A 15849-nucleotide genomic window follows, 5' to 3' on the forward strand; every position below is an offset into this window, starting at 1 on the left:
CACTATAAGTACTATTGTACTTCTCGTTCCATACACACAAAAATTAACGACACACTTACTGATCAACATGATCGATGAATCATGAAGCTACCTATATCTACATCAGTTGCAGCAGATAAGCCTTATCAATTGAAAGGTCTCATATCCGTACACACCGCAACCGCCTATACATATAAAGTATATACTTAATTCCGCGAAAGCTCCAGCCGCACCTTTCTCCAAATTAGCCGAAAAGCAAGTGGAATTATAAAAATACTCCGCGGCGAGCTTGCAGGCAGCCGGCGCCAAAAAACAGCGCTCCGAAAAAAAAGAAAGCTCGACGCGAGCTTCTATCGCTCGGTCGCTCGCTCTCGCAAAAAGCCCAGATAGAAAAAGCGAAATAGAATGAGAGAGAGAGAGAGAGAGAGAGAGAGAGAGAGAGAGAGAGAGAGAGAGAGAGAGAGAGATAGAGAGAAAGGCGAGGCGCAGCGTGAATATTTTTACCCGAGCCTGTTAACTACACTCTGTTATTCTATCTCACGTATGCTGCCTTTTTTCACCGTCACACACACGCGCGCGGACACACACACGTACATACATATAGCGAGCGAGCGAGAGAGAGAGAGAGAGAGAGAGAGAGAGAGAGAGAGAGACGGTCGGTCGGACCTCGGGGGCTACACTACTGCTGGAATATAAGTTTTAAGGCGTGTTTTGATAGCGTCAGGGCGTGTCAGCCAGGGGCGTCCTACCTAATGGATCGCGCGCCGCAGCTCTCTCTCTCTCTCTCTCTCTCTCTCTCTCTCTCTCTCTCTTCTCTCCCCTTCGCTCTATTCCCCTCTCCCTCAGCTCGCTATACAGCTTTCTATTCTCTATATAGCCGGGCGCGCGCGACTGTACGATATATAGAGCCATGATACCGCGCGAGACTCGCTTTTTATTATTTTATATTTCCCGCCGCCTCTGCCGCCGCTGTCGGGATGTCTCTTTTTTCGAGTGGCCGCGCCAGTTTTCGGGGGATGAAGTGCGTAATTGCGCGGATGACCCTCCATATGTGGCTCTGTTGTTGTCCCGGGAACCGATGACCTATATGACGGTTCGAGTTGCCCATTTCTTTTTTTTTTTTTTGAAGTTTGAAGTTCGATCATATATTCTACTACGTTATACAAGGTCGCGGATGAGAAAATTAAAAACGTCCTCTTATTTCCGCCGCCGTACGCTCGCGCATAAAGGAAGCGAAAAATTAGACTTGTGACAAGTCCGCTACGCCGCGAAGTGACGTAAGTAAAGTGTTAACGCTGTCATTCAGCGACGCGACGAGAGAGCGAGGTGCAGTCCTTGAAAAGTCTTTCGACGGTCTCATTTGACAGGTACTTCTCGCGGCGCGTTCTTTGCTTTTAGAGAGCGCGCGCGGAATAAGTGTAGAAAAGACGTTTGACAAATTAACCGTTTGTTTTTGTTGAATTATATCGAAAAAGGTGATGCCATTACGTGCTGCGGCGATATTTTACGAACTCTTGTTGTCGCGCGTTTATTGCGACTGCGACGAAATTTAATTTATTTCTAAACCATAATTTTCTGGAATTATGAAGCGCATCGAGTTGTGCTTTATTTTTCCCATCGGTGCAGCTTTGATAGCGATATTTATAAAATGAATTTTGAACTTGGTGTATACTGTTTCATTTCGAGAATTTTACTGTCGAAACGAGAAAATACAAGCACAATTAATAAAAGTCATGATTTTTTAATCAGAACGTACCACGATAAACAACATCTCTTAATATACCTTATCGCGAAATCGTATACGAATAACCACTATAGCATGCAAATAGAAGTTTCATTAAATAAATAAATAACAACACGAACAAACAAACAAACAAATAATTAATTATAATGTTAATAGTATTTATATTCGACAACAACACACATCGCTGTACGTGTCGTATTATTTAAATACGCGTTTATCAAACCATTACAAACCGCGTCACACACATATACTGAAACAAATGCGACGACGATATCCAATTACTCGCGAAAACAATTCGCTCGGAGAGCTCCTGTCTCCAAGTAGATCAACTACGGGTTTAATCAGCCGCAAAGCCTCGCGATTATTAAGCAATCAAAAATCGCCCTGCACTGTGTGCAGTGCTGCAGTGTCTGCATGTTAAACCACGACGACGGCATTAAGATCTCCTCTCTCTCTCTCTCTCTCTCTCTCTCTCTCTCTCTCTCTCTCTCTCTCTCTCTCTCTCTCTCTCTCTCTCTCTCTCTCTCTCGACAAATCCCGCCTCGAACAATTTGTTTTCCTACGCCCGGCTAAGTAGCCGCGCATAGCTTGGCACGTGTTCGCGGTCCGACGGATTTTGGATGTGTATATATATATATATATATATATATATATGTGCAGCGGGCCAGCGGCGATACACACATTGCACACATACGCGCATTTCGGAAAAAGTTCAAAAACACGCGAAGGTTTTAAAAATATAGTGTACTTGTGCGCTCGACGCAAAAACAACAACGGAATATTGAAATCATCGCGGGGCTCGGTGCAGTGGCCGGTGATTATTTGCGTTTTCCCGCTCGAGCCTTACACTGAGAAAAATTTGACAGTAAAAATTACTATCTCGGATGATAATTTGTTAACAGACTCGGATGCTAGTAATTTTTACTATCTTTATAGTAAAATTCACTATAAGAGATATTAATTTTTACTATTTCAGGTAGTAAAAATTGTTACGGCTTTCAAAAGACTTAATTTTTACTACCTAAGATAGTAAAATGTGGGAAAAATTATAATATTCTCAGTCGGTAAAGTTTGAATTTAATCAAATACACTTTCTCCATGTAAAAATACACTGGAAACCAGAAATACAATGTGCTAGAGATGGTAGTTTCTGTGTAACTGTCTACAAGCAAAATTTGATACGCTAAATTAAAAAATTCATATGGACCTCGATGTGAAAATGTGAATGAAAACAGTTAAATCATAATCATGTAGGCTACATGTTTTCTAGGTAGCATAGTATCTGTGTAAAATTTCAGTTGTATAGCTTTTTTATAATGCAAATAAATGGCATTTTAATGATAGACAAACCCACTGACTCTTATACTGAATTTTTCTTCAAATTCATTATTCAAACCAATGATGACGGCATTGAGCATTATTAATATATTTATTAAAAAATAGTTTTGAGGGATTTAGTAACATGTTACATGCTTATAAAATATTAGCAGACGTTAGTGTGCCGCCCAACACTTAGATTTAGATCTAGTAGATTTTAGAACAGTAGATTTTCTATACCATGCAGTGTTATTAGACAGAGATAGAATCAAGAGCGCGCGAAGCGCGCCTTCATTCCTAGTAATCAATAAAAATAATAAATAATATAGTAATAACAGCGCGAAGTATCTGATAGGTGTAAAATATAGAAATAAGCGAAATTGAAATTAAATTTAAAAAAATTCGATTTCATCAAAAATTACTATCTAATATCTTAAAAGTCTGTTACCAATTTATTATGAAAAGCAGTAAAAATTACTATCCCAAATAGTTAATTTCTACTATCAAATTTTTCTCAGTGTATATTTCGAAAATATTCGGCTGCTGTTCGGTGAAAGAGTCGGTGTGCGCGTACGTGTACTTAATGGCTATTTTATATTGGCTTTCCATGACACTGCGGTGCGACGAGCTTCGTGATTATTTTATTGCTGACGGTATTATTTTCCTAAAAATAGAAACAGATGATGCTGTACCGAAAAAACAATCGTCGTTTATTGCGCAGAACACAGTGTATTTGAACGAATAATAATTTCGTTGGGCGAAGTTTAAAAAATGCCCATTCTCCAACAATAACGTAAATAATACTCGTCGAATTTCGTCATGAATATCGAATAGAGCCATAAAGAAAAATAACGATCCGTCATTCAGATCGACAGAATATATAGGTGACAATCACGGCACAATAAAGCTGCGCACAAAACCGTCATCGAAAGTGGGAGGAATAAGTCTCCTCAAAGAAAGCATCTCAGCCATTAGCAAAGAAGAACTCGTGGTAGGTGCGACAAAATCATTTATTTTGTTAAACAACAAGCGCTGTTATGTTAGGTTTGCCAAAATAACCAAAACAATGGCTCGCTCGCAAGCGCGCGCGCCACGCGCTTCATTCACAATGTGCTATATATATATATATATATATATATATATATATATATACATATACCATACTATACACTTCCCTACATTTCAGCGCCGCGATGTTCATTCACTACGAGACATTCGGCGATTTCGGCTGCTATGCGGTGTATACGTGTTTTTCCTGCGCGGACCTCTTTTGTGCAGTCGCGCCGCGAATGTGCAGCGTCTGTGGGGTATTCGCTTGGTAAACAGATTAGAAGGCGGGGATTTTTATGAGTGCTTGATGGGTTCTGGCTCTCATGAGTGTAGATATAGTTGGGAGGCGGAGTGTTTGAGGTTTATGCATGAGTCTGCTGGACAAATTGAGAGGTGTCAGATGTTGATTCGTGGGGGGACAAGGTCATTTTTAAGTTTTTTATAATGAAAAAATTAAGTATGGACAAAAAATTAAGTATGTAATGGTAATGTGGCCTGAAAAGCGTACACGAGCATGTTTGCGCAAATTTCTAAGATAAAACAACTGTTCATCATAAGCATAGCTTATGGCGTGTGCATTATACCGGTAGTTTTGCATTTCGACTTCCCGAGTAGTAGGTCAATTATGTAGGTAAATTTTGTTGTTATTTGTAACTCGTACGCGGTTGCATACTTGGCGCGTCACAAAATATAGTTTTTCTTCGCACGCCTATATAATCATCATAAACTATATGATGAAAGAAAGGATGTTAATGATGCTGCGTGAGCTTGTTTGATTGAAAATGCCAAGTAGTTTGCGCGAGCGAGTTTGAATTTTTATTTAGAAAAGAGAAATGGGTAAATAGATGATTGTGTAGGAGCGGCGAGTTGCGAAAATAAACTGAAAGTAAAACGTTTGTAGAAAAAATATTGATCTTACGCTCCGAAAAAATAGGATTATGCTCTCAAGAAAAAGACTTGTCGACTTTTCTTTTAAACTCGAGTAGTGTGCGTGTCCGCGACGAAGATACGGGTAATGAAGTGATGTGAAAAACACTGGAAGTGTTTTGTGTAATCTGCTCCCGATATGCATTGACTTGAAACTATATACCTCACGGTACTTGATATATATATATATATATATATATATATATATATATATATATATATATATATACACATATATATATATATATATATATACACCTATATATACATATATATACATATATACACATATATATATATATATATTTATTTATTTATTTATTTGTCGCAGTGATAAGATCGCATAATAAACGCTAAGTTATTGCCCCGTATTAATGAACAATAACAACCGAAGTCATAATGAAGTAATAATATATGTTATTGAAACTCGCTGGAAACATAAACACCGAATGAATTTCGTATAACACAGCGAAACGTGATGTAATGTTTTATTGTTTGAACAAATAACTCAAATAATTAACAAAAATTACACGCTACAATCGCGAATATATTTTCAAATTCGATAATACGTAATACCGATCAACGCACACACATACATCCCCTATAAAAAGAACGGAAAAGCCCTTCTCTCCCTTTCCTCTGGCATCGCGGCAGCCCTTACAAAAATTTCCTCATATCCAGCACGCGCATATACCTCCTGGCATGTAGTGCATACTGCACCGCAGACTTCTTCCCTTCTCTCACTCGAGTATCGGCTACTGCAACAGTAGCAGCAGCAGCGGCAGCAGCGGTTCGAGCTCGATTGTTATTACAGATGCCGCGGCCGCGTTGCCGTGTATTTCAGGCACAAAGACGAAAGAAAGGCCGTTCGTTCGGCTAACGCTGCGGAGATGCGCTCGGCAATCCGGAAGACTATTTTCCCTCGGTCGATGTGTCTGCGGAGGTAGAATTACGCGAGACGCTTTTTTCGGATTTGTCGTGCTGTTGCTGGGCCGAAACGTCGCGTGCGAGTGTATATAGGGAGGAGGAAGATGCGCCGGTTTTTTCGGTGACGCCGCGCAGTGATTTGTCGCGATTGACGTTGCGGTGATGCGAGAGTGACGGGATTTTTTTCGGGCTTGTTGCGTTTTGTTACTTCTGATTTTATTTTTTTTTTGGGTGATTAACTTAATTTTATGTCAGTAATTGCTGTGTGAATTTCTTGAAATTAATTTAAGCATGACTGAAAGCTTGTTTGAATCTACTATTGTATTTTTCCTTACAGATTCCTTACCTGCCTTCGAAATCATCGTCCACACAAAAAAGAGCCTCGAAAAATCATCGACTCTTCTCACTGTATTATACCAACCGATCGACACCCCACAGAACCACCCATAAAAGTGCATGGGGAAAGCCATGCCACTACCGAGAAATCTGTCGAGGCAATAACGATTTCATCGAATATACACACGCACACAGTCCAACGGCACGAGAAAGAGCCATCGAACTGACGCGCCGCGCAGACAGCGAGGGCAGACGGAAAATTAGACAAAGCGCCGGGAAAGTTGAAGATGAAAGAGGGATGTTTTCTTTCGCGGGCGACGAAATTCACGGATCTTCTAATATGCCAGGCTTGCCCCCAAAGTGCAAGTGAGAGAGAGAGAGAGAGAGAGAGAGAGAGAGAAAGAGAGAGAGAGAGAGAGAGAGAGAGAGAGATAAAGCGAGCGGAACACATCACGAGAGGGAGAGAGAGATAAAGGGGAAGTTGCAGCAGCGACGGAGTGAAACTGTCGGGAGGACCGAGCGGCGTGAAAGAGCCAACTCGTGCTGGAATAACGGCCGAGCGAATGTGACATTGTCAACCCCCTCGCGCGGAGCTATACAGTCGACTGCAGAGCTTCGCCATACCGCGCGCTGCGCCTCTCCTATTGTTGCAGCTTAATCGCGCGGCTATCTACGTTTGCAGCGCTCGTCCTTCCTCTACACGTATACCTATACTCCTACTCTATATAGCTCGTCTGCTACTGTATAGGGATCGTCGATCGGCTGTTTGACATTTCAAATTTACGAAATGGTGAAAAATTGGCAATTATAAAATGTATACGCAATCTCGTAAGGATAACCCTCTGCACAACACGAGGACGCGCGATCGGCCGAGCCTCGAGAAAATAAAACACTCCGCCGGTCATCAGACAAAACACACACGCACACGCTTTGAATCTCACAGCCCCTTGAGTCCGCTTACTCGCTCGCGCTGCTCCTTTTGATTTAATCATTAAGCCGCGAGCGCACAGAGGCTCCATTTATTTAACAGCCTAGAATTACAAACAGAAAAACACGACGTAAGAAACTGGTATATAGAGACTCACGCGTATACGCATATGCCGACTGAGAAATGGCGGTTCGGGGGTCGCCGAGGAGGGATATGAAACAACAGCGCGTTTCCCACTGCGATATATGTACTATATACGCCGGCGTATAGTATATAGTATATGGCACACCCTAACAGGGCCGGATTAAGGTTTTGGAGGGCCTGGGGCTGCGATGAAAAGGGGGCCCCTTTTGATTAAGGTTGTTGGGTTATTATTAACGAATTTTCATAAACCCACCTACCCCGCGCAAAACGAGTTGGAAATCTGAAATGTACAGTTTGCGACTCGCCACAAATAAATAGGAATTTCTGTATATTCCTCTTATACTCCAGGAATAAGAGTAAAAAAATAAAATTACTATAATCTTGTTTAAATTATTATTGCTATTTATTTCTTATTTACGAAGGAGCGCTTTCTGACTTTCGTCGTGGCAAAATCGTTTATAAGAGAGTCAAAATCAAGCGTTCGCATTATCTCGGATTCGATGGACAATGTTGCCAAGGATGATAATCGTTCTTGTCCCATCGTAGATCTCTACATATTTTTAATCGCTTTAAAACAGAAAACGATCTTTCCGACTCACAGTTCGCAATTGGCGCCGTTACAAACAAACGATATGCGATAAAAACATTTGGAAAAATGTCTATTATGTTTTTATCTACCATCCAATTTAAAACCTTTAAGGGGCACAAGGAATCACCCGTGCTCTCTTCACACAAAGATTGCTCTTTCAATAGCGTAACAAATTGCTCCAATTCTAATACGAAAGTATTTTCTAAATCTTTTTTATATACTTCTACTAAATTTTCAGCACTCTTTTGCAAATCACTTTTTTGCATGCTTTTAAGATCAGCTAGAAAACCAAATAATTTTATAAAGGAAATAAGCCGAACTTCGTTTTTTTAATTCTGCAATCAGTTTATCTATAATCACATAGTAAGTGCAAATGCGAAATTTATCAGTGCCTTCCAAATTCTGTGTTTGTGTTTGAGAATCCGCAAGCCTTTGAGTAATTTTTCGTTTTCCTGAATCATAGTATGCCTGAGTGACAAAAGGACTCAATTCTTTTGCTTTACATTCTATAATTGCAAAATCTTCGCGCAATTCTTGCACATATGTGATCAACGATTGTAACATATTATTAGCTGTATTTAAATCCACTTCTACTTTTTGTAAATATTTACTAGTTCTATGAAATTGATTTAGAACCCGATGCCAAAACACAGCCATGCATGCGAATTCCAATTTTGTCATATTTTTTCTTAATGACGCAGCTTCGTGTCGAGTATTCGCTTTTTGATTATCGTCATTTTCTAATTCTAAAAGAGCATTGTGGATTCCATTATAATCCTTGACCGCATCATTTACTGCATCTACTCGACAGGACCATCTTGTAGCTGACAAATTAGTTACTTTAGCACCTTTTTTTTAACTAGAATATTCCACCTATGTGTCGATGCAACAAAGAAACTGTAAAGTCGCTGAAGTATACCAAAACAATTCATCGCATCAATACATTCGCTTACACTATTTTCACCAACCAAATTCAGAGAATGTCCAACACAAGGTACGTAGACAGCCAGATCACACATTTCTTTTATTCGTGCCTGCAATCCCGAATATTTGCCGGACATGTTACTGGCATTATCATAAGTCTGCGCTCGGCAATTACTTATGTTGATTTCGACGTCTTCAAGTAATTGCAATATTTTTATACTAAGGAAGCAAAAAAATCGTTCATATACATGGCGATTATAATAGTATCTAAAAATTACAGATAACTGATCTATGTGCGAAATGTCAGGGGTAGAATCGACTACTAGTCCCCAATATTTTGCTCGTTTTATTTCACTGATTATTTGCTTTTTAACAGCTTCTGACATAGTAGTTATCAATTCTTCGCAGATAGTCTTAGACAAATACGAAACCGTTCCCCGACCTTTATTTGCGCATAAAATTATATGCTCTTTCAAGAACGGATCAAAATCAGATATTAATTCTAAAATTCCAAGATAATTTCCATTATCTGGAGAGCCTATAGCTTCGTGTGTACCACGAAATGCAAGATCTCTCTCAGCAATAAATTTTATGACTGCTACTACTCTTTTTAAAATTTCAGTTCAGTGTTTTATTTCACTTTCCATAACAGTCATTAAATTAATATCTATTCTCTCCGTTACTCTCATGCGCTCAATCCATGTCGTCATATTTTGTTTATGCTCGCTGCTATTCTCATGAGCACTAATTGATAGATGTTTTTTTCCAATTCGAAAATCCTGTGACAAATGAGTTCTCATGATCCACGCCAAAAAGCTTACAAGTATAGCAAAACACATTTCTGGTCGATTCAGAATATAAGAGCCATTTTCTTTCGCATTTTTCGCCATTATTTAATGCCCTCGTAAAATGCTTGGGATTGAAAAATCTATTTTGATTTTTACATTTTCTTACAGAATTTTTAAAATCCGAATTTTTATTTTGAAAAAATGTCGAGTCTTTCTCGCAGTATTTAGATCTTTCTGCATCTGTGAAATGTAATGGCCAAAGAGCTGGATCCTGTTTTACAGTATCTACAATAATAACATTACTTTTATAAATAGTATAATAGATGATGTTTATTATAATTTTATAAATGTTAAATGGATTTATCAAAATATTAAAATTTTTTTAAAAGTTAATTGAATGTTTTTCGAAATGTCTAGTATATAATTATGAAATATTACTTAAAATACAAAGTATTACCTGTCTTTGGATTGTCTTCCAATATTACAGATTCGTCCATGCCTACAACTTCACTTTCGTTTGTATCTGCAGGGAATGAGTCATCTTTATTTGTAGTTTTCTCTTTTGAGGTAATTGCAATAATTGTGGTATTATGTTCAGAGCTAAATTTACACTGATGTGAATGTGAATATCTTAAATCAGCACCTACAATTAATATCGGATCGCGAAGCATATATATGTATGAAATTTATGAGAAAATACATTAAAAATAAAAATATCCAAGACATAGGATTCATTAAATTAGATTGGATCAGTTGGAAAAAGCTATTTTTGATTGATTGATATGCATACCTGATTTCGTTGAATCCTCAATTAAATTAGAACAATGCAATCTTGATTTGATTTGTCATATCATTTGTTTCTTTGTTTCTTTCACTACCGTTGGAAACATCTTCATCTCTGTTTAACACTTCACTTTCAGAAAGATCAACAGCACCAACACTGCTTTTTTCAGAAATCGGAGGAGCATCATCCGCAGTACTCGTTGAAGGAAAAAAATTTGATAATTTAGGCAGCTTCTTTTCAAAATTCTCTCTATCTGCTTTTAATTTCCATTTCACGTTACCACTAGCATACTTCCTTGACATGTTGAAGCATTTGTGAATTATATCTTTCAAGTATATAAAAGTACTGTTACTATTATTTTATAGCGAACGAATTATAATCTATGATCATATGTCTCGAAACTTTCGAACTTGTTTTGACAGGAGCAACCGCGTGTGCAAAAATTCGCTGCCACCGCGTGTAGCGCGCGAGCCTGTATGCACATGAAAAAGAGAGAGCGAGAGGGGGGGAGCTTATGAGGCACACACGTGTGCTAACACAGCGACGTTGACCAATCACAAGCGAGATCGGCTCATACGCGGCAACGTTTGAAAATTTGACTGTCTATTTCTTTCTGATGAAATTTGTATTGAGTGCATTATTGCATTCATACAATGAGATTATTTTTACTTTTGCAGTACTTACTTACAGGACTGTTTACAAATTTTTGTTTAAATTTTTTTCAATTCTGAAATCTCTGTGTGTGGGTTATTTAGTTTTTAAAATTTATTTTGGAAAATTTGGTATTGAAAATTTTCGGTTTGAGGGGCCCCTTGCAAGACCGGGGCCCAGGGCTGCAGCCCCTAAAGCCCCCCCTTGATGCGCACTGCACCCTAAACTGCTGCGGAGCTAATAAAACAACACAGACAGTTCGCAACTCGGCTAACGGGGGCTGACGCTGCGAGCGATGATGGTGAGAAGAGAAAATGAGCGCGATGTACGACGATAGAATATATAGAGCTCTGGGATATAAGATAGCAAGGCGTCAAAGGACATCTTTACACCCTGGTGTCAAAATCCAACGCGTTATATCGTTCCGTCGCGAGCTGTTTTGTTTTCCGAAATAATTCGCCGTTATTTTTAGCGGTTATCCATTCTGGAGCTTCAAACTTCAAAAGGCGCTTCCATTACACCTTGGACCCCTTTTTCCCCGAAGAGAATTTTCTTATGATATTATATATTTTTCACCGCATCGAGTGAGTGAGGCTTGCGCGACTGGCAGAAAAGTCATCTGTCGCGATCGGATAGTCGCGTCCGAAGTTAAAAGAGAGATAAAATCTATAAATATGTGCCGGGAGCCGCGCACGCGACCCATTCCAGTGTTTGTTCAACCAGGAATAACCTCGGCGGTCCTAGTTTCTTCATCCGCGCCGTCGCGCGACGGCGAAGAGGACGATACGCTTCTCTGCAGCTTGACGCCAATTCGATTGCTGTAAAGATCGTGATTTTTTAAATAATAATTATAAGCTCTATAATTACATTCGCCGAACGTTGTACGCATGTCGCATTGATATAAATATTTATGCGATGTGTACTAAATAACGAGCGTTAACTAATAATCGAGTTAAAATGAGGGATAGATGATTGAGTATTTTTTGTTTATCGGAACGAGTTTCGGAAGGTCGTTAATCAAAGGCCGAACGCGAACGACAGGAAATACTGAAATAGTCGTATGGAAAATATATCGACTCTCCGCCGGCAATTCGCGCTGTTAACGAAGCGCGACGATTTTTTCACGTCCTTTTGGCACATGAGCAACGTCAATTTGCCCCTCCCTCCGACCGCATGTATGTATGTCGACTAATTATCGCATCCCAGTTCGACTGCAACCGAACGGAAAAAAATCTGGAAATTCTATTAATAATCTGCGCTCGCACTCTTAATTTCCGATGATTTTTTTCGATTACGATTTTATTTCAAACTCCCGCGTTTAAAGCCATCAGTACATATCGTCGTAAGTTTGCTGGGAGGAAACATTATCAATTTCTTTAATCATTAAAAAAATAGCACGTCCAAGCGAACAAGTCAATGCTATTTACATAGCGATGTACGATTGTGTCCGAGAGCACAGGTTGTTTTCTCTCGACCAGACTGTCGTCGTCATTCCAATCGCCAACTGCACATACATCCTCGTAGGGAAATCCAGCCCAGAAGCCAATTAATCATGCGCCTACATCAGCATAAAAAGTATAATTGATATAATCCGAAAAATTAGTTGAACCGCCGTATAAACCCTCGACAAATAAGCAGGCACTCGATCATCGATTCAGAAAACTGCTCGCAGTGCGTGTTTTGCGTGATATTTACAGCCGCGTAATTACTTCCCGACGCTTATAATCCAGCGAGGAGAGATCGTCGTCGCGCGGGCGGCTCCGGCTCATCAATCTTCGGCTCGGCGTCATCTAAGCCGTCGGATTTAAAATACTTTCAACACGTGTACGTAGCCGTCGGGACGTCGTAATCACGCGCGCGAGCGACGACGAGATGAGGGAGAAAAAGTCACGATCTAGACTTTACGGCCCTTCTGCATGGGCTTCCGAAAATTTCGGGGACGATCTTCTTAAGTTATGTATTGCGTCATGGTGTGTGAGTCGAGGAGATTGTGGTTTGACGGATGGAATTGGTGAGGATTTGTCTTCGTTATCGTGAAAGAGTTTTGGGTTTGGATACTTTTTTAAGTGATTTGATTGATGTGCTCGTGAGACACTGTAAAAAAGAAAGAAATTTATATTTATCCCTGATAAACGCGGTACAAAACATTTATTCGTTGTATAAAGTTAAATTTGCTTATGTACTTCTGAAACAATTCTTATATACACACACGTCTAACAGTATCAAATGCGCTCTATTATTTCAGTAGAAAGAGTGTCGAATGTTTAATAAAAAAAATCACGAAACATTATTGTCATATATTTCGGCTAAAAAACACATCGTTTTTAATAAATACACACGCATACAATTCATACGAAACCGGCCAGCGTATTATAAACACTGATTGATCACGCGAGACATGAACGGACAATATGCATAATTTGTCATTAATATAAAATAAATTTCCATTTGGTAAAAGTTAATTGCACATTGTTGTGATGTACACGCATAATACTCACGATTTTACGAATTTATAGAATAGTTGTACTAGTGATAATTTGTACGGGTTTCTTGCGACGCACTATTATTTATTCGAATCTGCTTTGTGAAGAATCATAAGAATCGTGTTGAAGTAATCGGTTTCTGTTATGTCCTCTAACCAAAAACATCCGTACTCGTTTATCACCTCTGTAACAATTACAATCTATTTGATGGATTTATCATCTATTAGATACATTAAAAATGCACACGAGTAACGCAAACTTACTGTATAGACAATCCGAGAAGGCAGTCTTAAAAAATGCCATTTTGGTTAAATAAACCGTTCTCCTTCTCAAAAGAAAGAACGCCATGACCTTTTCCGACAATATCAATTTCATTATAGGAAGAAGAGCGTCTTGCAGTGTGTAAAACTCCGACAATTGCGATACGATTAATGCCCTCTGAAATGCGTAATGTATGGAAAAATGAACCTTAACGAAATTACAATGCGCGTGATCTTTTAAAAAATACACACGTCGTCGAGCTTACCAAGTCATTGTAAAATTCAGGGTCTGTTTTTACTTTCTGGTCGAAGTGTTCAAATATTTTCACGCTCTCGATGGGTAGTTTGATGCGATACTTCGTTGTGAACTGGATGTAATTCATAGGACAATTGATAATATTATGTCCTCTCTTCATCATCTTATCAATTTTCTCGGCATCGTCGTATTTTTCGAATAAACTCTTGTAACCTGTATGAGGTACAAACGATAGCATAAGACACTGACATGTTTTCATTTTAAATACGCAAACGTGTGACGGATTTAAAAATTGTTCAACCCATCATACCTCTGTCAAAAAATATAGATTCTTTATTCATCAACAGCTCGCACGCTTTGAGCGTGATTAGTTCTTCTGGACACGTAATAGCTACTGCAGATGAAAGACCGCTCTCCATCAAAGCTTCTCCGGACACTGGCGCATTCGGCAAGATTTTCTGCCGAAGAATCTGCAGCAAATCATCCACCTGTTCTTTCGAGATATTGTGCGAAATCGCCCATTCTCTAATTTTCTGAATTATCGAATCCTCTGTGGAAGGTATTATCGACTTTGTGAATTCATCGACGCTGCTTGCGGCATCGTTGGCCCCTAATAAGTTGCTGTTATCATAGCAGTTTATGACAGCGTCGCCGATAATGTAGTTTATTGTACTATGACTCTTCTGGTTTATGCAGCTTTTTACAGGCCCGTTCCTAAAGATGTGGTCCAAATATGCCCTAAGACTCGTACCAGAATCGCATTTGATTTCTGGTACGCATTTGACGCTCCTTTGATATTCTTGACTTTTGATCTCGAAGTAATTAGATGTGGGTTGGTTTATACTGCCGTAAACATCACCGTCAGCTTGCGAATCGTGGTCTGGATTATCGTTCAGAGATACACTGACGTCGTTGTTGACGTCGTCCTCGAGTTTAGACTCTTCACTAACAATATTGTAATACGAATTTGTGTCAGAGGTATCGGATGAAAAACTGCTGCTGAGGCTATCGTCTTTACTTTTCATGTCACTTTCTTCCCTCGGATAAGTACTGGAAGATTGTTCTTCGTCCTCCGATTCCATCTTTGGGTAAGCTGTATTAGACAAGAAACTGGTGTTGTGATCATCATCTTCTACTTTTTCTATTTTGAAATCACGCTTTCGGTAGGCTTCAAATATAATTGTAGATTTCTCGGCGTCGCTAATTTTGTTTTCGATCAAACATTCTCGTTCCCTTCTATCGAAATTCACTATGCTCCTGACCGACAAAAATGGAAATCCTTGATGCCTAATTTCTTTCTTTGTCTCACAATTAGACGTCCCAATGGTCGATACTACGTTTTCCATCGCTTGCATGTTAAAGTTTCTCTCTGTTTCCAAAAATTTCGTCAGCTCCTCGTAAAATGCAATACCGATTTATCTCATTGCGATTTCACTATAATTGCGCTAAATTTCGGACACGTAAATCTACATGTACCGCAACGAAGGTGAACGCGACAACAACTGAGCCTCGAAACTTTCTGGTGATCAATACAAGCGCTATTATAATCGTGTAGGTATCTAAGCTATGAAATTTCTGAGAAATACAAGTTTGAATTTACAAATTCGACACGCGTAATTTCCATCAGCTCCTTCGTTATTAAACCGTCGACATTTTCGATTCTTCAAACACGTACAGTACAAAACCGACGTTCCAAATTCGAACGTCCAGGCTGACGTTTAAATTAAAGCATACGTCACCGCGGCGAAAGAAAGGAAAAAGA

At 39.3% G+C, this 15849-nt stretch overlaps 1 protein-coding gene across 2 annotated transcripts; it reads right to left on the reverse strand.

Moving 5' to 3' along the window:
* Nucleotides 1-13180: 13180 nt before the first annotated feature.
* LOC100677948 lies at nt 13181-15613 on the reverse strand. Of its 2 annotated transcripts, none has more exons than XM_003424783.3 (4): nt 14398-15613; nt 14098-14300; nt 13835-14009; nt 13181-13755 (listed from the first exon to the last, which is right to left on the reverse strand). In XM_003424783.3, the coding sequence occupies exons 1-4, from the start codon at nt 15440-15442 to the stop codon at nt 13652-13654; spliced, it is 1527 nt and encodes a 508-aa protein (XP_003424831.1). In that variant the 5' UTR covers nt 15443-15613; the 3' UTR covers nt 13181-13651. The 2 variants fall into 2 exon arrangements, with proteins under 2 accessions (XP_003424831.1, XP_016841895.1); XM_016986406.2 differs by having other exon boundaries at nt 13181-13771.
* Between the last annotated feature and the right edge of the window lie 236 nt (nt 15614-15849).

The sequence above is a fragment of the Nasonia vitripennis genome, chromosome 1 (assembly GCF_009193385.2).
Source record: "Nasonia vitripennis strain AsymCx chromosome 1, Nvit_psr_1.1, whole genome shotgun sequence".
Taxonomy (NCBI): Eukaryota; Metazoa; Arthropoda; class Insecta; order Hymenoptera; family Pteromalidae; genus Nasonia; species Nasonia vitripennis.

What these genes read in the sequence shown, in the direction of transcription:
- LOC100677948 (XM_016986406.2), bottom strand. Translation starts at nt 15,442, where the DNA reads ATGCAAGCGATGGAAAACGTAGTATCGACCATTGGGACGTCTAATTGT. An exon ending in ATCTATATTTTTTGACAGAG is followed by an intron (nt 14,301 to 14,397) that starts GTATGATGGGTT and finishes TACCTCATACAG; the next exon opens with GTTACAAGAGTTTATTCGAA. An exon ending in CTGAATTTTACAATGACTTG is followed by an intron (nt 14,010 to 14,097) that starts GTAAGCTCGACG and finishes TACGCATTTCAG; the next exon opens with AGGGCATTAATCGTATCGCA.